The following is a 26,159-nucleotide window of genomic DNA, read 5'->3' as shown; positions in this document are numbered from 1 at the left end:
ATAAGCAATAAAACTATAATCCTTTTTCAGAATCAGGATAAGCTTTATTGGTCAAGTATACAGTGAACACATACAAGGAATTTGACTCTGGTTTAAGATGCTCAAAGTGTTATACACAGTTCAAAGACACACAACTAAAAGAAGGACAACAAAGCTGAACAAGAGTAGACCAAAATAAACATAGAACTATACAATAGGTTAGGTGAGTATGAAACACATAAAAAAACAACAATGAACAACAATACTCATGGGTTTCAATAAATATCACACATATCATAGTATTATCTGATTGATACTATCAGACAGATCGGTTTATCCCAAATTAAACACCTGCTGTGCACCAAAGATCTTCTCAGCGTCAATGCTCACAATGGGAACACCAAGTACACACGCTGAGGAGTACATTTAGGAACAGCAAGAAGTTTTTCAATGTCAATTACACAACGGCCCCGCCCTCGGCCGGTCTGCTTTGCGCATGCGCAGTCTGCGCGTCTGCTGTCTCCTTCACAGTGCCCCTCTGCAGCGAACAGCGCTGGTAAACTCTGCACGCTCCGCCCCAGAAATAAAGGTAAGAAAGAAGCAGCTTTAGTAAATTCTCACTTTCAAAAAGTTATTGTCTGAATAAATGTGGGTTTATTTAGCTGTTGTCAGTCGTCACTTTGCTGTCAGTGAGATGAGTCACACATGAAGGGGTGGGAGTGCAGCAGCGGTTACGCCAGGGTTTTAATGCCAGTCCAGGCCTGCATAACCCATTTAGTTTGCTTTAATTTACAACTGTGTAAACTGCCTGAAAACTGATCTCCACTGAGTGAGTTTTACTCACCAAAAATGTGTTTGCGAAATTTAATGGCGACCGGGGGACACGAATGAGACTGACATTCTTTGTAAATGTTATAAAGTAGTGTATTTTACCATTGCCATTCAACATCCACAACCAGGACGTCATAGCTGGAAAAAAAAAAAAAAGATTAATGATTTTGTGTCTGTGAAAGTTAGCTGTTGCAGTGTTGGCAGGGTTGGTAATCCCCAGCAGACAATAAGCGTTTTGCAGACGCACGAACAATGGAAAGGCGGGCGCATCTGGCAAATAAAAACACCCGTCCACCTATGGGACATGGCAGTGTGATGCCATAAATCCTATAAAACGTCTTATCTGGCTATTTGGCAAGAAACACAAGGTCCACGAGCAGTCAGAGAACAAAAACCTTTTGACACTGCCACCTTTACGCAAGACAGAGAGATAGTGACCCACTCTGAGTGTTTATTAAACATCATGGAGGAATAAATGAAAGCGAAACCTTTATTATTTTAACTATGTTTTCAAAAAATGATATTGGTGGCGATAATTAATTAGCTTTTTAAAAAGGATCTTATACAAGGTCCTGAACTTAGGCCTGTCTCAGCGCTGTAAACCTACGACTGATAACAGTTCAGGAGGATGCAGCAGGTATTATATGACTCGAGCTCACCTACAAACAGGTGCTCACACAGAGCAGGTGTCAAACTGTTGTCACTGTACGCCTTGAAACCCACTGGATGTGACTCTCATGCAGTGCAGGTCAGACTATGAAACAAGCCTCATGCACTTGACGTTCAAGCTATAAATTGTCTTAGTGTAACTTGACTTCAGTTGACCTTATCTCACACCCACACATTCCTCCCTTATATACCACACACACAAACTTGGTTTCACCCTATCTGAAGATTCGACAGTCTTTTGGAACCGCCTGTTTACACAATGTTTTAGTGTTTTCCTCCAGTATCTGTTCATTACCAGGGACTTGGAATAACCAATACCAATTTTCATGATTGATTACACATTTATGAAGTAAAAGCATCCAGTGCACTGGCTTCACGTTTACAAATACAAGAAGTTTGTGGTTTTTCTCCATTTTATATCAACACAAATTGATGCATCAGTTTGTTGTTTTTATATTTCATAGACGGAGGAGTTGACTTTTCTTAATAATGATAATTATACAGTATGTAGTTGCAGAATCGAGAGCAGCTTTCTGTTTATTTGAATCAGTTTATGTAACCTACTAGCGCTCTGAAAGAGGACAAGTCAGTCTGCAACCAAAAAATGGCAATTTACACAGATTTTCTTGCGTATATTAACGCAAAAACAGCTGTACCTGATGTTTAGGAGTAGGTCTCTAATAAATGAGGTGAAAATTATGTCACAAAATGTTACGTGTTCTTCATGACTGCTTTTGTACACAATCCTTTATGCATTTAGGCTGAATTACTACAAGCACATACAACAGTTTTATCCATGTAGGGCTGACATGGAAAAATCCAGGTTTTGTGCCGATGCAGTGTTTTAAAAATTGTTTTATTGTTGACAGCCATGACCACCATCTTGTTGTTTGTGTGGTTGCCGTTTTCCTTTTACATACCTCTGTTGTTTATGGGTGTCATTTGACCTTTGAACACAGCCAAGGTTGTCACCTGGTTTCAGCTCATGAAAGTATGAGTGGCCGGAGTGTGTTTGTGTATAAATACAGCGTGGAGGTACAATACAGACAAATAAATCCACATTTATAGGGGTTTTAATAGAGGCTGAACCTGGAGGAGGACACATGTTGAAACCCTAGTCACGTGTGTTGCAGTGTTAGGTTCACCTGAGCTATATTTAGAGCTGAGTGTTGAGACTGACAGATGAAGGCTGGGAGGGACAGGGTCAAGAATGGACTGTGTGGTGGAGGAGGAGGTGAGGGGCTACAGAGCGTCTGTTGGGGGAAATGACAAAGATGAATTCAGAAATTGGACGTAGTCAGCAAAATGCAGGTCAGCTGGCACACAGTTACTTACAGAAGTGAAGAGGAGCGCTGAGGCTGCAGAGGTGGACATGACTTTTTACGATCAGGTGCTTATGCGTGAGAAAGTCGTAGATCTTTAAGACCCTGAAAACGAGTGATGGAGTCCTACAAGACCACAGGCCGTTCTGCTAGAGTGTTGTCAGATTTGGTCATTTCACCTGAGGGATTTCTGCATTTGTGTTTTTGGTTTGCTCACCGGTTTGAAGTGGGTGGGGCCTAGTTGGAGAATGGTAGACAGGAACAGTTTGCGACGAGCTGATGAACATGGTGGAGCATTTAGCAGCTGAAAGGTCAGATATTTCACTCAGGAGTTGGTAGAGAACAAAACAGAGCTAAAAGAGAGTTGCTAGGTGTTCAGAAACACGACTCCAAATGAATGATAGCATCGCTCTGTAACTGCTGGATGTCTAAATGAGCAACTGTTAGTGAACAAGTTCACATATCAACCTAAAGGTGATGATATGTTAATGTAGTATTTGTCTCTGCCACGTCCACATGGCCAAAAAGATCAGTTCCTGCAGGTTCAATAAATAACAGCTAAGGATGTTTTCCAACTTCAGCGCTGTTGCTTATGTAGTCATGAATATTTAATGTTATAAAGACATACATGTGATTTGAATCCCAAGTCTGCAGGGGCTTAAAGCGAGAGAGATTACTGTGCACACAGGACTCTGCTTGTCTTTCCTATAGGCGTCACATGAGAGGTGAATGACACTGTGACATCAAGTTGCATCACAGCTGCTTTAACTTGCTGTTTGTCTGATAAAAATGCCATCTCTCAGTGCCATACAGGGGTCCTACACAGGCCTTATCATGCTCAAATGCTGTGCACAAAGTACATGCGTTCATCACCTTCTGGCCTATGCACATACTGTACAATGTGATGCAATAGTTGGCCAGTTCCTTACATACAAAGGAGACCTCTGAGCTCTGACTGCATGCTAAAGGAACATGTTAATAGTCATGGAAGCTGAACTGTTGCTGTCAAAACAGTGCAGGACGACTTGCCAAAGTTTTCTATTGTCCCTCCTTACGCTTCCCTCCTCTGAAGAGACATGGAAGAGAAAGGAGTGGGGAGTGTGGTGCAGCAGGACAAGACAGGAAAAGGCAAGCAGGCAGAGAACAAAGACCAATGTGTGGCATGTCATCAAGCACCCAAGGGACATGGTGAGTTGGGGGGGGGCTACGTGTAGAGAGATACAGATGACGCTTCATCAGGGTCCCTGGATTGAACTTTGGCTCCTGTCAGATCTGCTGTGTTTTCTGCACTGACCCAATCATTGATTCAATAGCTTAGTGAGGTTTCATTAGCCTAAGCAAAGTCTCCATCCTCTGCAGAAAGGATGTGACTGGTGAGATTAACCGTGAACAGAGCAGCAGCAAAGCAAAGAAAGGAAGAGTCAGTAGTCAAACATTAAACCAGCTTTATAGGTTGTGAGTGAATGCAGAGTATTCTACCTGCTCCTGCAAAGTCACCTTGTCAGAAATGTCTTCTTCACACACATACACACACAGTGTGCACACACACTGACTCAGGGGACCCTGATGACTGTCTGAACCCGGTGCAGTGCAGTGGTGTGCAGGAGTGGTAGTTGCTGACTAACCAAACGTGCTTCTGCTTAGGTTAGCTCTGCTGCATTGGCTTGCACAGTATTTCTTTACACAGCATACATATCCTATCTCTTTTCCTTCACAAGCACAGCGTAGTGGGGATGTTATTAATTTTGAACTACAGTCTTGCAGCAAAATTTCTCTGCTGGATGGCTGGGTGATCTTGTTAATTATTTGTTACTGTACATTTCTAGTTCCTTCCTCCCAGAGAATCAGTCCCATTAGATTAACAACCTCTGCTGCTTGCTAATGGACTGCTGCCAGGCGATCAATAGGTTTCACATGAGAGATGCAGGGGGAGGAGAGCTGGATATCACCAGCACCCAGACAGGCCCCCTCCAGATGGCGAGGGTCTCCCAAATAAGACAAACATGAATAGTGATGTATTCTGTCTGTTTACAAGGAACAATTTTGTTAGGAAACATTGTCTGCGCTGCTTTGTGTGTGAATGTAGTTCTTTACAAGTGTTCATGTTCTCTGAGTCGCATTGCTCAGCTTCCACAAAGGTGCAGAGCTCCATGTGTTCGTAAGAGCTATTGAGCATGTATTTGTTTGCAACACTGGTTCTAGGATTTTGATTTGAAGAGGGTGTTGAGATGTGGGTTTTTAGGGAATGAAAGACACTGGAATTGCATTATGGGAAATGTAGGATCCAGCATTTTTGGAGCAGGACCCATGCTAAGGATCAAAAACAAGGATATTTTGACCTCTGCTGCATCAGTGTGACCTTTTTTTTTTATCTGTCTCTTGTGAGTCCTCCAACTTCATGGAAGTGCATTACTCAGTTGCTGGCGCATCCCTTTCATTATGCATTTCAGTTGTTGCAACAAAGTGTGTATTTGCCCTTGGGTTTTATTGTTTTGAAGAAATTGTTGATTTGCATGTCTGCTTCCTTCAGGCACAATGGCCGTCCCTCCTGCATACTCAGATTTGGGGAAATCTGCCAAAGACATCTTCAGCAAGGGCTATGGTAACTCAACATATTCACTTTAACGTACACATGCAGAATACTATTGCTATGATCTTGTTATTTTGTTTTCGATGAAGCCGAGCTGAGGCAGCACAGATATTAGAGGACATTTCCTTTGCTCTGCCACATCAAACGCAGACTGTTTATTTTTTGCTGCAGCTGTTTTAGAGCCATGCTGTGCAGAACAAGGATGCAAGTTATTTTTCCACCCTGTGTGTTCTTTTCAATTTCCCGACTGTCCTTTCTCCCCAGGCTACGGAGTCCTGAAGCTGGACGTTAAGACCAAGTCCCAGAGTGGTGTTGTAAGTACCGCTGTTGTCTCTGTAAGCCTGACGCATGGCTTCACATCACTTCACGTCATGTCATGGTGTGTTTGCAGCCGGACACGTACTCTGTCTAATCCACAGAGCCAGCAGTCTAACATGACAAGTCGACACCTTACACTTTTCCCTGAAGCACCATGTCATATCATGATGGGAAAAAAGTGCCGCTGGGTGTTTAGTTTGCTCCAGACATGCTGCATGTCTGTGTTGCTATGAACCTGTTGCCATGGTAAAACCATAATGAGCACTCGCATTGCAGAGTTTCCCACATGCCACAAAAAACAAACCTCGTTTACAAAAAAAAATGTAAATGTATTCCCTCCCAGGTCTCCACTTTCTGTTGCACTGCTTTTCTTTTTCATGCAGCCTCTGTGTGGTTCTCCCTAACTTTCTCTCTTTTCTCTTTTTTCCGCCCTCTTCTTTGGACATTCCTGTCAGATGGTAAGAGAGAGAGCGTGTGTATGTAATGATTAAACGCAGGTGCACTGCAGGGTAAGCTAGTGATACCAGTTATGTGTTTGTGTGCTGAAGATGTGTGCAGGCTGTCTGCCAAGTGTTCCTTTGCAGCGGTAGCTCGTCTAAGTGACACCATTACCCCAGCTGCTACAGCACTGATGGGCAAACACGCTCACCATCAACCTCTCCCTCACAGTCCTGCCTGTATTTTCAGTTTTCTGTCCCAACTCATTTCTCCATCTTAAAGGTGTAGATCTTTTAAATAACCAGCCATCCAAACCTGAGAGGGATTGTGTGGCAGAGGAAAAGCAGAGCAATGCTGATTTCCCTCGTTTTGTTTTTCTTATTTTTTCTTCTCTGTACGCTAGTTTCTGTAGTTGTGCTCTAATGTGCCTTTCTGCTTCCCCGCCCACTTCGTTTTCCATCTCCATCTCCCCCCTCATCACTCCATTCCTCTTCGTCCTGCAGGAATTTGCCACCTCCGGCTCCAGCAACACCGACACAGGGAAGTCAGGAGGCCACCTGGAGACCAAGTACAAAGTGAAAGACCTGGGCCTCAGCTTGAACCAGAAATGGAACACAGACAATACCCTCACCACAGAAATCACCATGGAGGACCAGGTGGAGTCAAACAAATGAGATATCAGTCATTATAAGCACTAGCCTGTTGAGAAATGTTTAAAAAAATCAATGTATGAGCTCCTCGTGTGTATCTGTCTGTCTGTAGCTGGCTAAAGGCCTGAAGCTCAGTCTGGACACGTCGTTTGTGCCCAACACCGGGTAAGAGCAGTCCTGTCCATTCAAAGTAGTTTTCAATGTCGTGTATGATAAACATATTAATAAAGCCTGTCCCTCTTTTCTTTATTCCTTCTCTAGCAAGAAGAGTGCCAAGCTGAAGACTGGCTACAAGCGTGACTTTGTCAATGTGGGCTGCGACCTGGACTTTGACATGGCCGGTCCCACCGTCCACGCAGCTGCTGTGCTGGGCTATGAGGGCTGGCTGGCTGGCTACCAGTTGGCGTTTGACACGGCCAAATCTAAGCTGACCAAGAACAACTTCGCCCTTGGATACAAGGCCGGTGACTTCCAGCTTCACACCAGCGTGTGAGTCACTGCATCGCAGTAAAGAGAGGCAGGAAATGGAAGCAGTGATGAGAGAGGAAGCATTTCTCCCAGATGAAACATAAAGTTCAGACTAATATCCACTGCTGCTAATCTCCACCTTTTTGTATCTGTGTTTTGCTACTGTATTCCAGTAATGACGGCACAGAGTTTGGCGGCTCCATTTACCAAAAGGTGAACTGCAACTTGGAGACAGCAGTGCAACTGGCCTGGACAGCTGGCAGCAACAACACACGCTTTGGAATTGCAGCCAAATACCAGCTGGATAAGGACGCCTCTCTGTCTGTAAGTTCTGACTTTAAAGTATTTGGACACATCTAAGATGATAAAAAAAACCCCTCATCACTAGTGTTAGCAGTGATTGCAGTGCATGAGGAATTATACATTCCAGTTTGGGAGAAAACGGGGAAAAATCCTAGAAATAGATCAACAAGACTAAGAGTCTACTGCCTCCTAGCATCTCTTTGAGTTAGCAAGTCAACATTTTACGGACAAGCTCTCACCTGTCCATGACGATTCTCCTCACAGACAAAAGTCGACAACGCCTGCCTCGTTGGAGTTGGATACACACAAACCCTCAGGCCAGGTTAGCTGATTGCTTTGTTTTTATACTATTCTCTGCAACAACAATCCAAAGAGCACATGCACGGATGCATAATGTGACTCCTTTCCCTGCAGGAGTGAAGCTCACCCTCTCAGGTCAGATTGACGGGAAGAACGTGAATGGCGGTGGACACAAAGTGGGAATGGGCTTCGAGCTGGAGGCGTAAAAGAAGGGCTGAGAAGAGAGGAAAGCGACGCAGGAGAAGAATAAAGAGCCCAAATATGGAAACACCACAAAGGTCCACTCAGCGACTTGAAACACATCTTCCCTTTGAGTCCTACACACACATATGCACACAGTCTTTGGCCTTAACCCTGAAACCCCAAGCAGCCTCAAGGACCTCCAGTACTGTAATTTTAAAGGAATCAAGCATTATTTTTGTGTTGGTTATTTTAAATTTCACATTATTTACAGGTCCCACAACCAACTTTTGAGCATATATTTTGAGTATACAACAAAAGAACAGACCTGTCAAGCAGGAAATTCATGCTGTTCTCCAAATAATGTGCTACGAGAAGTTTGACCAGACAAAGTGCACTTTCAAACAAGCATTTGTGTCATATCTGTATTCTTTGAAGCACCTTCCTATTTTGACTGTGTGGTCAGCTCATTTCTGTTCAAATATCCTCTGGGTTTTAGACATTAATATGATCATTAGAGGGTGCTTGTTTTGGTATATCATGGTTTTGTTGCATGCTTTAGAGGCTAGAGGACTGAAAACAGATGCAATAATAAGCAGGAGAGAATTAAGTGGAAAAGACAAAGAGTGGCTGATCCTTCTCAGACAGAGTGGACTCACGTTAAATCCACCATTTGACCTCAGTAACACAGTTAGAAACTGTGGACCTCCAGTTGCCTAAACGTCTACGTTTCAGGTCCTGTTTGGTGAAAAGGGCCGATGGCAATTTGGACCTCTGTGTCACCTCTTTGTCTCGTTTTGTGTCCTGTACCTGTCAAACCTTTACCACACTTCAGTTTACCTGGCTGTGCTTTGTATAGGAGAATTAGTCAACAGTTAGGAACTCAAATTGATTTTATTGAACAGATGGAATAAAGTATCTTAAACACTATGATCTTGGTGGATGGTTTTTTTTTTTATTATTATTATTTTGGTCAACATAAAAGAGGTGAAGGAAGAGGAGAACCTGTGGCCTCATTCTCAAAGGAAACATGACTCAGTACAGTAAAATACTGTATTCAAGATACAAAATTCAGACACTTATCAATATGCAACATTTCTCATCACTGTGTATGATCCAAAAACAGTTGAGACTGCCTCTAATAGTTGGGATTAATGTGGGCACAGGAGGTGCAGCTCGGAAGCAACATGTGAGGAAAATCATGATGCACCTGTACAATATCCAAATGCAGCAGCAGTCGCATCTGGACTCAAAATTGAAGTTAAAGGGACACTGGACTGCACCATGCAGGTATTCCTGTTCCTGTGTCCACACTCCATATAATTATCAGTATATCAAAAAACAAAATTCATGTCAATCACATTCATACAGTCATTTTACAGTTACAAACGTCACCCATGTAGTCCGATGATTGTCTTGCTAAAATAAAATTAGCAATAAGACTTAATGGTCCAATGAGAAATATGTAAAAACAGATACATGTTTACATTCAGGTCCATAACACAGTTCAAGGCAGAGGTTGCTTTAGAACAGAACTAAAACCCCGTATTAAAACATGATCTATAGCTTCCCAAACACAAATGTAACTAAAACATCCAGTTTCAAAACAAAAGAGAAATGTTTCCGCCTGCCGGTTCAGGTGAAACTTTATTTACATTCTTGAATTCTGTCACTTCTAAATTTGCGGATAAAATTTGCTCAGCTGTTATCAGGTCACTGTTGATGAGGGACTGTAACACTGTAGGAATGTTTGTGAGTGTGCCCTGACTGGGATTTTCTGAATGCTTTGGAAATTACAAGCACCTGATACAATTCATGATACCAATGGAACGGTTGATATGTGCATATCAATACCCCAAAACATTTTTAATGTTTTGCTGAAATTAGAAACGGGCAAATAAATAAGGTCCTGCTTTAATAAATTCTGGCTAATCCTAATCCTAATCCTAATCCGAGATAGACTTGCTTCAGTGCAGGCTGGCATTGATTTTCCTTTTTTACAATCTCAGCCAGGAGTGGGTAGATTTACCCACTCCTTAATCTCATTAAGCAAATATGTGCCAGCAGCTATTTCTCCATTCACATTGTTAAACAAACCTCATGCAGCTTGACATCCCATCCACACGGGGGCAGTAAAGTACCACATGTAAGCAAAGAATGAAACCCGGTTCAGGAGAGGTCACTGGAGAAATTCTGGCCTCCACGCAGCCACGTCCACTCCCTCAACATCTGGAACAACAACAAAGGCGTGTGTTTTTTTTAATAGTCACAATTAATTCTGGGAGGAATGATACAGCACACCAGGCAGCTGCTTGGCGTCAGAACGAGAGGAATGTGAGCATGTGCGTACCTCCATACTGCTCTCCGATTCCTGGATGGTGTCATGCAGCAAACTCTGGAGTCGACTCTCAAACGTCCTGCTCTCCTCCACAAGAGACTCGTCACTGCGGACACACCCAAAGTGATTCATGCAGATGTTACTCATAACTCTGATGATAGGTTATCTGTGTTTATTCACAAGACGTATGCGTGCCTTCGGAAAGGCTCTGGTGACGATGTCTGTCGAGTGTTTCGAAGGAAAATTGAACTGGTGAGTTCGGTGAGATCATCAGTACACCAAAAAAAAAAAACCCTTCCCACAACTTTGACTTAAGTTGGCAGAAATGTGAAAAACCCCAAAAATGTAACAAGTTCAAACGTATTCTCAAAGTTGTGTCTTTGCCAACATCTGTGTGGGAGAGTGAAGTGAAAAGCCAAGTTTACTTTCTGTGGTCCTTAACAATATTATTTAGAAAAGATGAGTCTCAGACCCTGATTGAAACACTTCCTTTAAACCCCAGTGTGTGTGTGTGTGTGTGTGTGTGGGTGTAAGTGCACTCACAACTGCTGTAAACTGTGTCTGGGGGTCAGTAGCGGTGGTACTGAGGAGGGGGTTCGTAATACATCGGGACTCCCACACACTGGGCTGCGAACTTTACTCTGCGCAAGACAAGATGACGCACTTTGTTAAGTGTTGGTTAATACAGCACTCAGCACCTGCTTACTGTGGAAGATGTGAAACAGTTTATTATGGTTTTGTTACTGACTGGGCTTCTTTTGGTGTTTGCATTTTTGACATTTAGAGTATTTTTAAGTAAGCAGAGTTGACATTCAAAATGAATCATTCATGGGTGCTCTAGTGGATAGAAACATACTGCAAGTGGTGCTTGTGAACTAGGCGAATTCAACCAAACTACCTGCTGCTCAAAAAGGATTAGCAAGTTATCACATTCTGTGTCCCAACGTTTTTGGAATTGGGGTTGTATGAACATTATTTGTGGCTACTCATATCATGATTGCACTTAATTGCCATTAACAGGCATCAGTAGAGTCGATACGCAAACTCCGTGAGCAATTCTCGTGTCCTCACACAGGCGACTTTGAGCAGGTTCCACAGCTCCCTCTGCCGTTTCTCCTGCAGGCTCATCAGGACTTGCTCGCTCTCGGCCATCCTCTGGACCATGCCCTCCACCTTCGGCAGCAGCTCCATCACACGCTGGCGGCACACCGCTGTCTTACTGCATTAACACACACCAAAATAGAAAGGAAAGAATTCTGAGGGTTCCTAAGTTGTGAACAGGAACGTCCCCTCCCATGGATTATTTGATTCCCTCCATGTTGAAACACAGCATCCAGACCCTACAGCATTCATTAAAGACTTACAGATTAGCAACCACAGACTGAATCGCTTATTCTAAAAAGAAATCCATCATTAATAAAAGGTTGTGACTTTTTACACTTTGTCTTGAATATCAGTATGTCCTTAATTAAACGCTGCAAATTTGTCGCCTCACACTTAGCCATGACATTACAGTCTTAAAGTTAATAAGTCGCCAGCACAAGTGTTTTCAGTTATTCTGCCTCTTCTCATGGAAAACACTTCACTCTCCTGTTTGTTTTGGTTCCTGTGGACATTTCTCAAGGCAGATATTTTTACCTTCCATAGGCGGAAAGGCTCAGGCGTAGCTAATCACATTAACAATTGTTCATTCCATTTGAGTGTCCCAGTGAGCCACAATGTTACGCAAGCATGCACAATAGCAGGTATTAGCCTAGCATTACTGTAATTATTGCTACGACTGTTATTATTAACTCCTGTGTTTTTCTGCTATGACATGTCCAAATGTGTGTTCTCATAAAGGCCTTTTTCACCATTATGGTCCTTTTTGAGACTTAAGTCACAGCTGTGTGGGTATGTAGAGTCTTTACTGAATGGTCTTTGGCCCAGCTTGGCAGCCAGATTGGGCAGTTTGGTATCCTTCACTTCACTATTGGCAGATAAATTAATCAAGTCTCTAGTACCAAAGCTGTAAAGCTCTGATACAGTAGGTACGCCTGTAAATTGACCCAAACTTTGCTCTACAAACCATATAACGGACCATGACTATTTCTGTAAATGGCTTGCTTCATTTTCACAGACACACAAATTCCCAAATGGGAGTTTGACCTTGCAAGCACAGAGCTGCTCAGGACTCATTCTGTTCCCAAACCACATTTTCCTGAAAACAATGACGGTGTGTTGGTTATTCTTCAAAAGAAGGTCTTTGGAGGACTGGGGAACAAGCCCTGTTCCCTGTGATGTGAGACTTGTTTTCAGAGCGCGTGAGTACCTGAGGTGTGTGTAGAAGTCTCTGAGCTTCTTCTCGTAGAACTGCACAGCCTGAACCACCAGGCGCACCACCTCCTGACTGTCCCCTGAACACCTCTGGTCTGAGCAGGGGGAAGGAAAACGAAAGCCAGTGGAAGGTTTATTTTCACGTGAAACAAGTGTTAACAAGGTAAGAAGTGAAGAGACGCATGAAGTTCAAACCTCTGGGTTTCTCTCTGAGTTTGCGGAACAGCTCCATGGCCTTTCCTTCACTGAGGAACAAAGAGGGGAAGAGAACAGGGTCCAAGATCATAAAGCAGCTGTTTCTTGTTCTTCTTGTTTTTACAGTGAAGTCTGGTTCAGACTTACAGTGTGTCCAGAGTCTCTCCACTCCTCCACGGCTGCCTCTGCACATCGACGATGTCTGGCTGCAGCTGCATCATCTCCTCCTCCAGTTCACTCACCTTGGCCTACACACCCAGACATGGGTTTAGTCTTTTTAAAGCACATGTGAGTGCTACTTACACACACACACACACACACACACACACACACACACACACACACACACACACACGCACACGAGCGCACAGATACACACTAAACTCTACCTGACCACAGCTGGCAGCAGTCTGCTCCATCTCCCTCCACACGCCCAGGAGTTTCTCTGACGCTATAAAATGTAAAAAGACGAACATTAGTCAGTGGCAAACTAAATTGTTCTGACATTCAAGTGTACTTTCCTCCTGAGGTAAACAGGACAACCCAAATGAGTTATAAATAATTACAAGTACATGATAAATTAATCACAGTTTTGGCAGGTGTAGTGCAAACTTCCCGCTATCTACCAACATGTTTTTGTAACAGTACCGATCCCCGTGGCTGTCTGCTCCTGGTATTTGTCCATATCTATGTGAAGGCTGGTGGTGAAGAAGTCCAGCTTGGCCATGAGCCTCTGGTGCATGGACACCATCTCATTCTTCTGTTTGGACAGTGAAGAGTTGTGTCTCAGCAGGCTCATGCTGAAAGGAGGAGGAGAAGAAATACTGTCATGCACATGTACGTATGTTGTCTGTGGAAGTGTGTGTGTGGATTTTGTGTGTCCTACATGGCAGCTTTCTGCCCCTGCTGCAGCCTTTGCCAGTCTTCCTTCAGGGAGCGGATGGTGTGCCACGCCTGGCCACAGGTCCTCCTCAGGGGGCTGTAAGCCAGGAGGTGCTTAGGGTCGGCTTCTATGACGAAGACAAAGAAGGAGAGACGGAGTCAGACCAGACCAAAGGATGTTTATTGCTTTGTTGTTTTGAACTATTTATTACTGTTAGTAGTATTTTTTTCCCACAGAGTTTTTGATTCAGGCACAAAATAGGGTTTGTGGTCCATATAAGCCTAATGATTTTCATATTTTCAGCTACAGCTTTAGCTTTAACATGATTTTAATCAAGAACTCTGGACGTGTATATTTGTTTTCTCTGTATATTAACAGTGTGTGTGGTTTAAATAGTTTAAAATGCTCACTAGAGGAGATTATCTTTCCATTTGCTACAGACTTTATTTTCTTTATATCTAAAACATGCGCTGCCCTGACTGAAACATATATAATAGTTCATCCATGAAAAGAAATGGTGTTTCATTGTCATTTAACATAGTTTGCTTATTGCTTATACTCACGGACGAAGCGAACATTTTCTGGAAGTGTCCGAGGAGCAAACTGAGGTTCATAACTGCAAGAGGAGCGATCAAACAGGAAGACCAGAGGCAAGTCGGTCCGTCGCCCATCTATCTCCTACAGACACAGATAAAAACAATGCTATGACTCCACTGTTGCATTGTCCTGTTGACTATTCTGCAAAGGGCCTGTGTGTAGTGTTTATGTTAGATATTACTGTGTAATCTATGGCACACTGTGTGGCCAGTCCATGAGGCTCCAAGGCTAACCCCGCCTCCAGCAGCAGCTCCTGATTGGCTGCGGGGATGCTGGTGTCTTTTTCTATCCTCAGCTGCAGGTCTGCCACAGTCTCCTCGCCCGACACGGAGTATGTCAGGATTTTAGCAGACATCATGTTCAGGACATGAACCAGCTGAGGGAAAAGAGAAGGGGGGCCTTACAAAGTCAAAATTTTGTCCTCAAAGATGTAAACTCTATATTAGCTTTGTCAACATGAGGCTAAACAAACAAAAAGACATCCACGTGGGGGGGAAAGGAGACAAAATGAAAGAATAAATGAATGAATTCCTCAATTAACCTTGAGCTGCAGAATGACCCCCAGCTGGGAGAAGCAGTCGCTGGGTGTAGCCTCGGGGTCTTTGCCTCTCTCCTGAGGAGACCACTTCAACATCAGCTGCAGCCACCTCTCCAGTTTCTCCAATAACAGACTGTCAAACACCAGTAAACACGTTAGACTGAGATAAGAAGAACAGTTTTAAATGAGCATTTTTATCTGCGTGTGTGTCCGTCACAGATAAAAATCACCTGTTGAGGTTGTTGGGCTGCGGCAGATGTTTAGAGAAGCGGACCTCTCCTGAGAGGTCCTCATAGACAACAATGTCGTCGTCCTGCTTCAGCCTCAGTTTATTGTGCCTGAAAAGGATACAGGGGGATGAAATGAGAGAAAAGTCCAAAAAAACCTAAAAATTCAGATTTGGAGTTGCATATTTTTGTCTTTTTGTGAGTGAACACATTTTTTTCTAATTTTATCCTCAATTTGATCTTGGCAAGTTCCACCCTGTGAACACAGACAGCTACACGCCAGGAACTGAGCCGGAGTTTCTGCAATAACAGGACAGAACTTTCCTCGATGTAACCCTGACCCCCCTGGACTTTTAATCTGTCACTCATCGTAATCACGAGGCACTAGTGGCTTTGACGTAGGTACAACCCACATATCCTGTAATTCTTTGCTCTGGCAACTCCTGTTTATTTATATATTCCTTGTGTGTTACAATCCAGTCACGAAACAATAATATTTACTTGGAATTGAGCTTATCATTGCTTAACATTCAAAAACGTCATTGTTCACCTTTTTTTTTTTTGCACAAACAAGTCACAGAGGTGCAAAAGCAAAAAAGAAGAGCGCACGAGATTCGAGAAGGGAGAAATGCATCACCCTCAGACAAACTTAATGTCCTTCACGAGGAGTTTTGTGACATTTGAACAAATCACCAACTTCACTCACGCAAAGGTATTTTTTGAAAGGTGGTATTACCAAGGAACAGGTTGCCAGGTTGGTAAGAAAGGGCGAAATCCTGTGATGCATTCAAACACCAATGTCCCGAAGCTCCAGTAGTCCACAGTGACCGTGTACTTCTGTCTTTCAATGAGCTCTGGAGCCTGGAGAGACAAGTTCAGCTCTTACTGTCTGGAATATGGCGAGAACATCGTGTGGAAAATGTGTCTGTCTGTGTTTTCAGTACTCACCAAGTACTGCAGTGTTCCCACAAATGAAGTGCAAAGGCTGCTCTGGTCCAGCTCCTTCGCATAGCCGAGATCTATAATTTTGTGGATCAACTAAGATTTGGAGAGGAGGAAAGAAAAAAGTGTTCTCAGCAAAATCTTATCAACTTAAAGACAACTTAAAGGAGTATTCTGACATTTTGGGATGTATGCTTATTCACTGTCTGGCTTTTATACTTTTGGGATTAATAAAACAAGATATAATTAGGGAGCTTTGGTGGTGCTGGGAGGCAAATTTTATTCATTACTGTCCAACAGAGGCAGGCTAGCTGTTTCCAGTCTTTATTGCAAAGTTAAGCTAACCCCATACTGTATTTAACTGTACTGTCTTTCCACCAGGCAGTGAAAAAGCGTATTTCCCAAAACTATTCCTTTAAATTCCAAGAGACTCACAAACGCATGAGCATAAATCAACTTTTAATGTGTTTCTGTCCATTTGTGTATAACCCCCTTGTTTAATAACCCCCTAAACCATAAACTAAGTCTGCATGTTGGATTGTTTATGGTTTCTCTACTATGCAAGACAAAAACAAATGTTCATGCAAAACTATAAACTGCAGCGCAGATAAAGTGTGTTTGGTTCAATTTCTATAAACATAGCAGTGTTTCATAAACATCAATATAGAACCTCTTTAATATGTCTGGCCTCATTTATGCAACATTGTTCACTTTCCTGCGCCCTACTGCAGGCTGGAGGATGATTTGATATGCTACATAATGAACACAACAAGGGGAAGCCCAAAGAGGGAGGTGAGAGCAAGGCAACCCCAAAAGCTCCTCGAAACTGCAAGGGTAAGCAAAACAAGTTTTCCACATTAAAAATTCAGTGCAGCAGAGTTGTGCTCAACTGAGGATAAACATGTGGATGTGAGAGAGACGAGTCTCCTGCACTAATTCCATATAACCCACAGAGACAGTCTGAAATATGACCACTTTGTTGTGGTTTGGGTGTATTTGTCATAACGTGAGGGTTCACAGGGTCTATAGCTCACTCTCTTCTCTCCCTGCTGCAGCACAATGTTTTCTGGTTTCAGGTCTCTGTGGATGATCCTCTTCTTATGGAGGTAGGTCAGAGCCGAAGCTGAACAGACAAAGAAGAAGAAATAAGGGGAAAACAGTTAGAGGCTAAAAAAAAGGACATAGAGTTCGAGCTGCACGCATTGGAAATCACTGTTCAAGATTCATGGCTTACGCTCATGTGAAAGAGGTTAATGCTGCATTTGGAAACTAGCGCCCGACCAAGAAATCAGCCAGGCTGACTTATTGGCTGATATTCGAGCTCATGGCAGATATATCAGTACGGGTGTATATGTAGCTCGTGGCCACATTTTTCAGGCTGCAGGCTGTTTTAAAGTGACCCAACAGTTATATGAACACATTTTAGATTGATGATATATTCAAAGCACAGTCACAGTCAGTGTGCTCCACTGATTTAGCAGAGCACTCCCTTAACACTGTCAGACTCATGATGGAAGTATAAAAATCGATACAGCAGGACCGGAGAAACCTGGCGTCTACACTACCCACGATGCAACTGGTCAGCCAACAGTTTGGTCAGAGATCTGGGTGTGTTGTGCTCGTAGCGGCTGATGTAGCCTCGAGCCACAGGAATGAGGAGTGGGCTACAGAGGTCTGGAGAGCCCACTTCTTCCTCATGTGACATCACTCGAGGCAGTTGATCAAACTTTAAGCACCTCCCTTTGGAGCTCTCTGGCTGGAAGCTTCAGGTGTGTTTTATACCTGGAAGTGCTCACCAAACTAGTCATGTCATGGTGCACTGACACACTCTGGAGTACACTTTACTTCACTACAGCAAAGTAAAGAGTCAGACCACTAGAGGTCAGCAAAAACAAGCTTTTCAATCAGTGTTAGGTTGCTCTTTAAAAAGCTGATTAACAACCTGTGAAAATCTTACTTTTGCCAACCTCCAGGGATTAATACTCTCACCTTGCTGCAGTGATGTACAGGTGTACTCCAGGACCCTGTGACATCACTGCCTGGTGTGGTTACAGGTGCAACAAAGCAGGGCGAAACAGGCTTGAACATTTAAACCAGAGGACAGTAAAACGCTGCTTTTCAGCCTGGTGTCAAGTCACTCTTCAATAAGAGCCATAAGAGGATAACACTTGTATATATATTCCACAGCCTTTAATGTGTCGGAGCTGAAGTCTAATAGGTTTATCTCAATTTACAACTGAAATTCTAATGTCACTTTAATGTACGTCAAAGGGTGAGTAGTGTGTGTGCTGGCTAAGGTTGCTCAACCAAGTGGAACTCATAAACTTTGTGGCACCTGACTCTGAGAGTGTGCGTGTTTGGGTGTGGATGTGTGTGTGTGTGTGTTTGGGTGTGGATGTGTGTTTTGGTGTGGATGTGTGTGTGTGTGTGTGTGTGTGTGTGCCTGTGCCTTTACCCTCACTCATGAAGCAGTTTACAGGGGATCACTCATTATCAGGAAATGTCCACCCGTGGGTAACAGGAAAAGGAGTTTCTGTGTGAGTGTGTGCGTACAGTATGCGTGTGTGTGTCTTACTCTCCTCTCCATTCTGGATATGTGTGAACCATAACATATGTGTCCTCTCACAAACCTGTTTATGCAGTGTGTGATGTAGAATGCCTCGTTGATGTGAGCATTCCTGCATCAGTTTTGGTACAGAGCGTGAGTGTCCACGTGCTGACGTAAGCCCCTGTCTGTGAGTGAGTTGTCGCCATGGTGACTAATAGCTTGGTGGTTTAGTGGTGGTCATTGATGACATCATGATACTGGTCACCGTGATCATTTCCTTCATACTACAGGAAACTAATCACGCTGCCAGCTCACTCAATCACACAATCAATCTGTCAGTCTCACATACACAACCAGGCTGGAACGATGGGAGCGTGATACTCACAAATGTCAGACAGCAGAATCAAAACGGAGCCCTCCCTCAATCCACAGCAGTTTTCCAAGAGGTTCAGATACTGCGGAGAGCACAAACACAGACACTTGAGACTTAAATACCATGAACCATGGGAAGAAAACAATATAAATGGACACAGTCTGAGCAAAAGTTCACTAATCCGTCCTCTTTATTCATGTTTTAGACCTTCCTGCTCTTCAATTCCTCTATAAAACAGCTGTTTTCCATCTATGAAGTGCACTGTGTTTATAAGGGATCAAACACACACTGGAGGTCATGAACAGGCTCAGATTCAGGCAGGAAACAACCCCAAGTATCTATTTGCTTTTGCAACGTTAAACTAATGAAGTTTCGCAAACTGATAAATCGACACTTTGGTTGTCGAGCCTTTGAATTGTTTGTTCATAGTTCACCCCAAAATCAAAAATACATTTTTTCTCCTCTCAGTTGTGGTACTATTCTGCAGATATTGGCTGTAGAGATGTTTGCCATCTGAAAAACTCAACAGAAATGTCGCTTTCCAGATATCATGACCCAGTTATTGAACATAACCTTGTTGACCTTGTTGTGAGCAGTTTCAGGTCGGAACTATTTTCTTCCTACCCAACTACTCCAACCAACCGTATCACTGTGCGGGAGGAAGCACATATCACCTCCTCTACCCCTGGTCTGACACTGTTAGCGCGTGAAGATTAGTGTGCAGCTGACCGATACTGCTGACTAACTTTACAGCCCAGCCGAGGAGGACGGCATTAATGTTTACGTCCCATGCTGTCCCGAGCACAAACGCAGGCCTCATTCTGTGCAGTGATACGGTTGGTTGGTTTTGTCGGCAGAGAGAAAATAGTTCCTGTATGAAACTGCTCACAACAAGGCCTGTGGATTATCTTCAGGTTTTTGGAAAGAGACACAGCTGTCGAGTTTATCATAAGTATTTTTTTTGGCACTCTGAGCAACACAAAGTGAGTGCCATCTAGTTCCATTATATTGAAGAGGAGACAGACATCTCTTCAGCTGATAACTCCAGAACTCTGCAACTGACAACAAAACAATCTAGACGTATAAACCACAGGGAAGAGGAAAAATGTATTTTGGATTTTGGGGTGAACTGTCCCTTTAAACAATATTTTTAAAGTGTTGTACTGCTGGAAACTTGCGGTAGGCCTGACAAAAGAAGACGGTGCAGTTTTCCGCTTTTTGTCGCCACCAACCATTTCATCTGCCCCCAACTCGACCATCTGGGATGCTTTGAAATTTTTATGACACTGTGGTTTTCAATGGTTGACATTTTCCTCCTCTACTGGCTGCCTGGTGCCAACATTGCCTCAGGCTGCACACTCAGTTTCGGATTAAAAAAAAAAAAAGCTCTGGGTTTCCCCCTCGAAGTGCAAGCACTGGCCTGACTGTTCACTGGTTCAAACAAATCAGAAGGTCACGTTCATGTGTGAGCTTCTCAAAGTCAGTGAACCACAAAAAATCCAATCAACAGTGACACTTGTGGTTTCACTTTGAATGTGCCTGTATTTCTTACTCCACAAGATTTTTTGAAGGATCTACTCCCAATAAGAGCCAAACCATATTCAGACTGGGTGCTGAGAAAGAAAGAGTCATTAAACGCGGTTTAAAGCAGATCATCACCGCACATGACTACTGTTGCTTGCTAATTCATTGTGATTCAACACTTTGATCTGGTTTATGGGTTCTTCCAGAGTCCTAAACCACATACATGCACACACTCTCGCAAACCTACCACAGACTTTTACCTTTCTCAGATCCCCTCCCTGACAGTACTCCATTGCCAGCAGAGGCAGGTCGTTGGTGGCCACCAGTTTCTGCATCCCCTCAGGAACCTCTCTGGCTGCAACGACGTTGACATGATCCAACCTACGTGAGCCAAGATCAGCAGTCAGTGGGGCTGGGCAATGTATTCCAATGTATTCCAGCGTCTCATCGCTGAGACACAAATTTCCATCTAAATCTCCATTTAGACCAGTGGTTCCCTATGTTTTTGGCTTGTGATCCATTAAAATGAGGTAACATCTGTTTGTTGTGAGAAGATACAAAAATATCCACTAATTCACAAGAAGAAAAAGCTGAACAATTAGAGAAAAGTCATGAATTTTGTGCTGCAAAAACATGTTTTTCTTCTGAAGCAACATGACACACTAGTTTTTCAGCACATATCTGCGTCGCATTAATCTTCAACCAGCTCTGCTCTTTGATCTGCTCCGTCACTTTCTCTGTTTTTCATTCTTTGCCGTTTCATAACTCAGACTGAAAATGTGCTTATGATGATCAGAGGTTCAGGTCTGATTTAATACAAAGATAACAAACTCAGACTGATCCACCAAGGAGGTGTTTTACACTGTAACCATAACATTGTACAACATGTGATCAGTGTGAGTCTGCTGCAGCTGAGACAACAACTGCTCAATATATGATCTGATGTGGAAAATATTTCCCTCATGTTTAATCTAAGCTTATTTGGAAACACATTGGGTTTGACTAAAACATTCAGCTGATGAAAAAGTAATCCAATACAAGCTCTATAAACAGATCACACCTCAAAAACATTGTGAAAATGATGTGTTTTTCCATTATATGTGTACATCTGTATTAAGTAGCTGCAATAGTATAATAGTGGGTTGCCATGTATGCGTCCCCTGCCCTGTGGTTTCTCCACAAGTTGAGCGTGGGTGCACACGAAGGCTGTGGTTGTGACCATGTCTGCCTGAAAACAACACACTAATTAAAACTGGGACGAGGAAAGAAATGGTTTTATGCTCATGTTTGCACCCTCAAATGACAAAACACACACACACACACACACACACACAAACACATCTCGCATCTCACAAGCAATGAAAACCCTCATAAGCTGCCATCCAACTCCAGCGACCCGACACCCAAAGTGTAACTGTTAACAGACAACACAGACGTGTGTGGAAACGAAATACACAGCAAGAGCAGAGCAGAATGAGGAGGCGGCACATTATCCCGTCAGAAATAACCACGAACAGACCAAAATAGCCCAAACCTCCGTGCTGGTCTAATTATCAAAAGCCTTGTGTGATTTTTGCAGGATACAAATTTAGTTTTTGTATTTTGAGAAAACTTGTGAAACAGATGAGTCCATAAAAGTCATATGTCAAACTCATAAGCACGCAGCTTGTCGTGGAATGTACCACACTGAGTCACAGCATGTCAAACCAAAACTTACCTCCCATGCCAGAAAAGAGCTTTAAGGCAAAGCATAAAAGCGTTTGACCGGTAAAAAGAAACGGGGAAATCACAGATTTCTCCAGTCGAGTGAAAAAAAATATGGGTCACACAGTGGGATGCATCACTGTGGAAAAAGAGACCCGAATCTGCTGTAAACAGAGGGACAAGCTGAGGTAAGGTGCTGTGGGCAAGCAAAGTATAAACAGAACAGTTAGGAAATCTGGTCTGTTTGGACAGAAGACCTCCGTCTGCGAGCTCCTGTAAGAGTAAAACCAACAGTGGCATGAAAAGATAACAGAGAAACATAAAGATAAAGTTAAAATTGATCTTAGCATGAAGATAAGGCAGGTCATGCGTAAACCTGACAGCATGGCGAACTAAATCTAGTTTATAGCTTCATTATTTTCATCAATATTGTGCTCATATGACACACAGCCCCGCATAAACTCGTGATTATAGCGCAGGAACTCTGGAGCGTCCTCGCGGTTAAGGCGCATACAGCAGGGGTCTTTGTTGCCTGTCGTCCCCCTCTCTCTTCCAGTTCCCTGTCTTCCTGTTCACTGTGATCTGTCTAATAAAGACAAAGTGCCCAACTGGCATCTGGGGGTCTGGGAAAGATATGATGAGGCTGCCATGTCTGCTGTGTGTCCTGTGCATTGAAGGCGACAGAGGCAGGGTGATGGGGGTCAAAGGTCGATACATATGAGAGTGAATCTGACCTCTTCATGATCTGGATCTCCAGACACCATCGCTCTTTGTTTCGCTCACTCAGCTCCTGACGGCACTGCTTTATCGCGATCTGCTCCTCTGTGTCCTGAAAACACACACACACACACACACACACACACACATCGTTAAATGTCTTTTTAATCCAACCAACAGTCCTAGATTCAAAAATACATGTATGACACCAAACATGTGCAGTACAATTAACCACGGAAACAAAAGTACATCTCACTACCTGTTTCTCATGGCATCATCAAGGAAAAGCCACCCACCCTGTTTCCCATAACTTGATCTATGGACTATTAATAACAAACAGTGTGATCATTAATACAGGAAGTCAGGAAATTGCCTATTGAGGAAGTTTAGTCATCGCGGCAGCAGCAGTGTCTCTACAGTAAAGTCATTTTCCGCCTGTCATTCCCATTGCCTCCTAAACGCTGGTCTGCACCAACTGTAATCATTAAGACACTAAATTCACAGACAATACAGGTGTGATTGACATGATACAGGTACAGTGAATGTAAAAAAAAAAAATGTGTGTCCAAAATTCTATATTTTGCAGATTTCATCAAGACACATTTTCTGTCACTTCTTGGGGTTTTAGTTTAGTTGTTTCCCGTTTTACGTTGAAAGAGATTCTCCTTGTGCGTCACGTTTCCTCCCTGAGTGACCTACATTTTGAGTCTTATGAACGGGCGAACACAACAGTTTTCAATCAGCAAAGCAATTATAAAGGTCAGGAATTCAACCACCACGGAAGCAGTCAACAGACGCAGCCTGTTTACTTTATTTCAGTGTTTACAGATGAGGAAATGTGCAGGAGATAATATTTCCAAGTTGTCTACTACTTTTCTTAGTTTCCACCACTTGTGTATATACAGTGACATGACAATGCTGCCTCGCTCAAAGGGAGCTCTAAATTTGCCTTGAAAGTGAGTGTGAGTAATACAAATCAGGCACAAGAGAGGAAGAGGAAGGGCTACTCAGCGGGCGTGTTCATATTCCCATAGCGTCCTGTTGCTAATGATGCAACTCTACAACGCTCTCATCCTGTGACTAGGAGTGACATCATTACAATAGACACCTATTATATTGTTACAGATGTTTCTATTGGACTGGGTGCACAAACAGCAGCTTCCTGGACTGATGTCATGCCATTTACAAAAATGTCATGCCATATTTTTAAGGTCATCCTAAGTCTTTTTAACGTGAAGGACTTGGTGCATTAGTTTTATTTGTTGTAAAGCACGTTGAGCTGTTTTTCTTGTATGACAAGTGTTACACAGTTAAGTTTGAATTTTCTCATTTTCCTTGAACATACCCCACGCTGCAACCAGACCCTGAACATGGCATCCCTCTGTAGTTAATTCCACACCTTTCCACTCTGTAGTGTGTGTCGTATCACAACAATACACCAAAGCTTGGAGCTGTGCTGCACAGCAATATTCTTCACCTGACAAAGCTAACATCAGTGAAGAAAAAAGCATCACTTTCAGATGGGAAATGGAAAGTTTTGTGATAATATTTGCATATGAATACAGACAACAAGTGAGGTTTAGGCAAGTGAGTTGTAGGTGTGTGTGTGTGTGTGTGTGTGTTGGGGGGGAGCTGCAATATGGGTCAGAATTCGTATTCCTTCTCTGAGTCATAACTCAGTCACGTCTTGAACACAGACATGGGCCACGTATTTTTAGATTCAGCGTGACTTACACTTTCTGAGGATATCATTTTCTCCATAAATGAAATTGCAGAAAAAAAGATGATCCTTAAACTCCAGAATTTGCATGAGAATTGTCACATTTTGAAGTTTTCCTCAGCATCAAAGTACTCCAGTGAATAGCTGTCTGTGCATTCATGGCAAACAGGAACTGCCAGGCTCAAATGTGTATCCCACAGTGCAACTCACTGACTGGCAACGTTATACTTCCTGACTATATCCCCCAAAGCTGCTCACATTGTGGGAACTGTGGAGCAGCTTTGGCTGAGGAAGTAGAGCAGGTCATCCATTGATGACAGGGTCTGTGGGGTGTGCAGCTGTCTACATTTTGTCTCTGTTCACATTTAGCAAACTGATCTCAGTGAGGGTAACACGTGTTTTTGACATTTAGATCCGATGAGAGTTATCATAACTTGATGGTGTCGCTCAAACATTTTTAGCCGATGTCGTCTTTTTGGAGGGAAATTTCTGTGATCTAGTCTACCATCCTGTCCTATCACAGACACAAATAAAAAAAAACTCTGCCACAGACTAAAGACATAGCAGTGTGTCAAAAGTGTGTGGATTGTGTACCTTGTTTTGCCATCTTGTGACATTCCCAAAGCCTCCGGTGCCCAGGCGCTCCTTCTGGTCCCAGGGCCCACAGCTCTGCTGCTGCTGCAGGGGAACTCGATTCATGGCCTCCTCAGCTGGTGCTGGTGACTCTAGATGGGGACAGAAAATCACCACAGATGTTAGGATTCATCCTGCGGAGACCATGAATCTCTCCACCAAATGTTACCTGATCCATCCTACGTTTACTGAGATATTTCACTCTGAATTGGCCGACATGAGCTTACTGCTGATAGATCTGGATTATAAATTGCTGATAGAGTATGAAGCAAGAAAAAAGGCCTTTTTCTCCAGAGGCATTTTGACATGTGATGGTATGAATTAGTGAATTAGAGCAAAGGCTAAAGCACAACACCAGATTTAGGTCTACAGTCAGGCCCAGGTCTACAGAGTGCTGTGTCGTTACAGTCCACATGTTATTACCAGGTCTCCTCAGTCCTGCAGTGACAGTACGTGCATCTATCATTTGAATATTAATCTCCTCTCTCTGCTCCTTACAGGCTTATGCGTTCAAGTACATAAAAAAGCACTTCTCTCTGTGCATGTTTCCTGTTTTCTGGACATATTACTGTGAACTACAACGTACTCGTTGTCGGATTTCAGCTTCCTGCAGAGAAGCGCTTCTCCCACAGTGTTATTTAACGAAATCCTACCTTACACTCCGCAGGCAGCGCTCGCACGCTTTCACACCTGGTTTTCGCTCAACACCGTCTGTATCCGCTCTTTAAACGAGGTAAACTTTATGGTACGGTATGGTACTGATTTTGGCGACACAACAAGTCTGACGAACTTTCTACTTCCTGATCCTCATGTTTCCTGTAAACCTGAAGAGACCCGCCCACAGGGAGGCAGGGTC

At 43.2% G+C, this 26,159-nt stretch overlaps 2 protein-coding genes across 3 annotated transcripts; one reads left to right on the top strand and one right to left on the bottom strand.

The window, feature by feature from the left end:
• Nucleotides 1-498: 498 nt before the first annotated feature.
• Nucleotides 499-8,978, top strand: vdac3 (voltage-dependent anion channel 3). 2 transcript variants are annotated; one of them, XM_076730435.1, is made up of 10 exons: nucleotides 499-568; nucleotides 3,874-3,989; nucleotides 5,332-5,403; nucleotides 5,656-5,705; nucleotides 6,651-6,803; nucleotides 6,910-6,962; nucleotides 7,059-7,286; nucleotides 7,439-7,589; nucleotides 7,833-7,890; nucleotides 7,983-8,978. In XM_076730435.1, the coding sequence occupies exons 2-10, from the start codon at nucleotides 3,878-3,880 to the stop codon at nucleotides 8,072-8,074; spliced, it is 969 nt and encodes a 322-aa protein (XP_076586550.1). In that variant the 5' UTR covers nucleotides 499-568; nucleotides 3,874-3,877; the 3' UTR covers nucleotides 8,075-8,978. The 2 variants fall into 2 exon arrangements, with proteins under 2 accessions (XP_076586550.1, XP_076586551.1); XM_076730436.1 differs by lacking the exon at nucleotides 3,874-3,989.
• On the bottom strand, nucleotides 8,927-26,092 carry ikbkb (inhibitor of nuclear factor kappa B kinase subunit beta). Its single transcript, XM_076730434.1, has 22 exons — nucleotides 25,957-26,092; nucleotides 25,265-25,395; nucleotides 22,968-23,062; nucleotides 20,790-20,910; nucleotides 19,018-19,087; nucleotides 17,119-17,207; nucleotides 16,091-16,180; nucleotides 15,879-16,003; nucleotides 15,146-15,253; nucleotides 14,919-15,048; nucleotides 14,559-14,753; nucleotides 14,344-14,458; nucleotides 13,784-13,907; nucleotides 13,546-13,697; nucleotides 13,287-13,348; nucleotides 13,045-13,145; nucleotides 12,898-12,947; nucleotides 12,698-12,797; nucleotides 11,458-11,605; nucleotides 10,930-11,027; nucleotides 10,399-10,492; nucleotides 8,927-10,277 (listed from the first exon to the last, which is right to left on the bottom strand). The coding sequence occupies exons 2-22, from the start codon at nucleotides 25,367-25,369 to the stop codon at nucleotides 10,218-10,220; spliced, it is 2,232 nt and encodes a 743-aa protein (XP_076586549.1). The 5' UTR covers nucleotides 25,370-25,395; nucleotides 25,957-26,092; the 3' UTR covers nucleotides 8,927-10,217.
• Nucleotides 26,093-26,159: the final 67 nt, after the last annotated feature.

The sequence above is a fragment of the Chaetodon auriga genome, chromosome 5 (assembly GCF_051107435.1).
Source record: "Chaetodon auriga isolate fChaAug3 chromosome 5, fChaAug3.hap1, whole genome shotgun sequence".
NCBI lineage: Eukaryota > Metazoa > Chordata > Actinopteri > Chaetodontiformes > Chaetodontidae > Chaetodon > Chaetodon auriga.
The sequence above is the reverse complement of the archived record's forward strand: the minus strand, read 5'-3'. Positions and strand labels throughout refer to the sequence as shown.

Bases quoted from the DNA above. Each gene is read 5' to 3' on its own strand.
- vdac3 (XM_076730435.1), top strand. From the start codon at position 3,878: ATGGAAGAGAAAGGAGTGGGGAGTGTGGTGCAGCAGGACAAGACAGGA. The intron at 5,404-5,655 runs GTAACTCAACAT...CTTTCTCCCCAG, and splicing joins CATCTTCAGCAAGGGCTATG to GCTACGGAGTCCTGAAGCTG. The intron at 7,287-7,438 runs GTGAGTCACTGC...ACTGTATTCCAG, and splicing joins TTCCAGCTTCACACCAGCGT to TAATGACGGCACAGAGTTTG.
- ikbkb (XM_076730434.1), bottom strand. From the start codon at position 25,369: ATGAATCGAGTTCCCCTGCAGCAGCAGCAGAGCTGTGGGCCCTGGGAC. The intron at 12,948-13,044 runs GTAAGTCTGAAC...TTTGTTCCTCAG, and splicing joins GGAGAGACTCTGGACACACT to TGAAGGAAAGGCCATGGAGC. The intron at 10,278-10,398 runs GTACGCACATGC...TTGTTGTTCCAG, and splicing joins AATCGGAGAGCAGTATGGAG to ATGTTGAGGGAGTGGACGTG.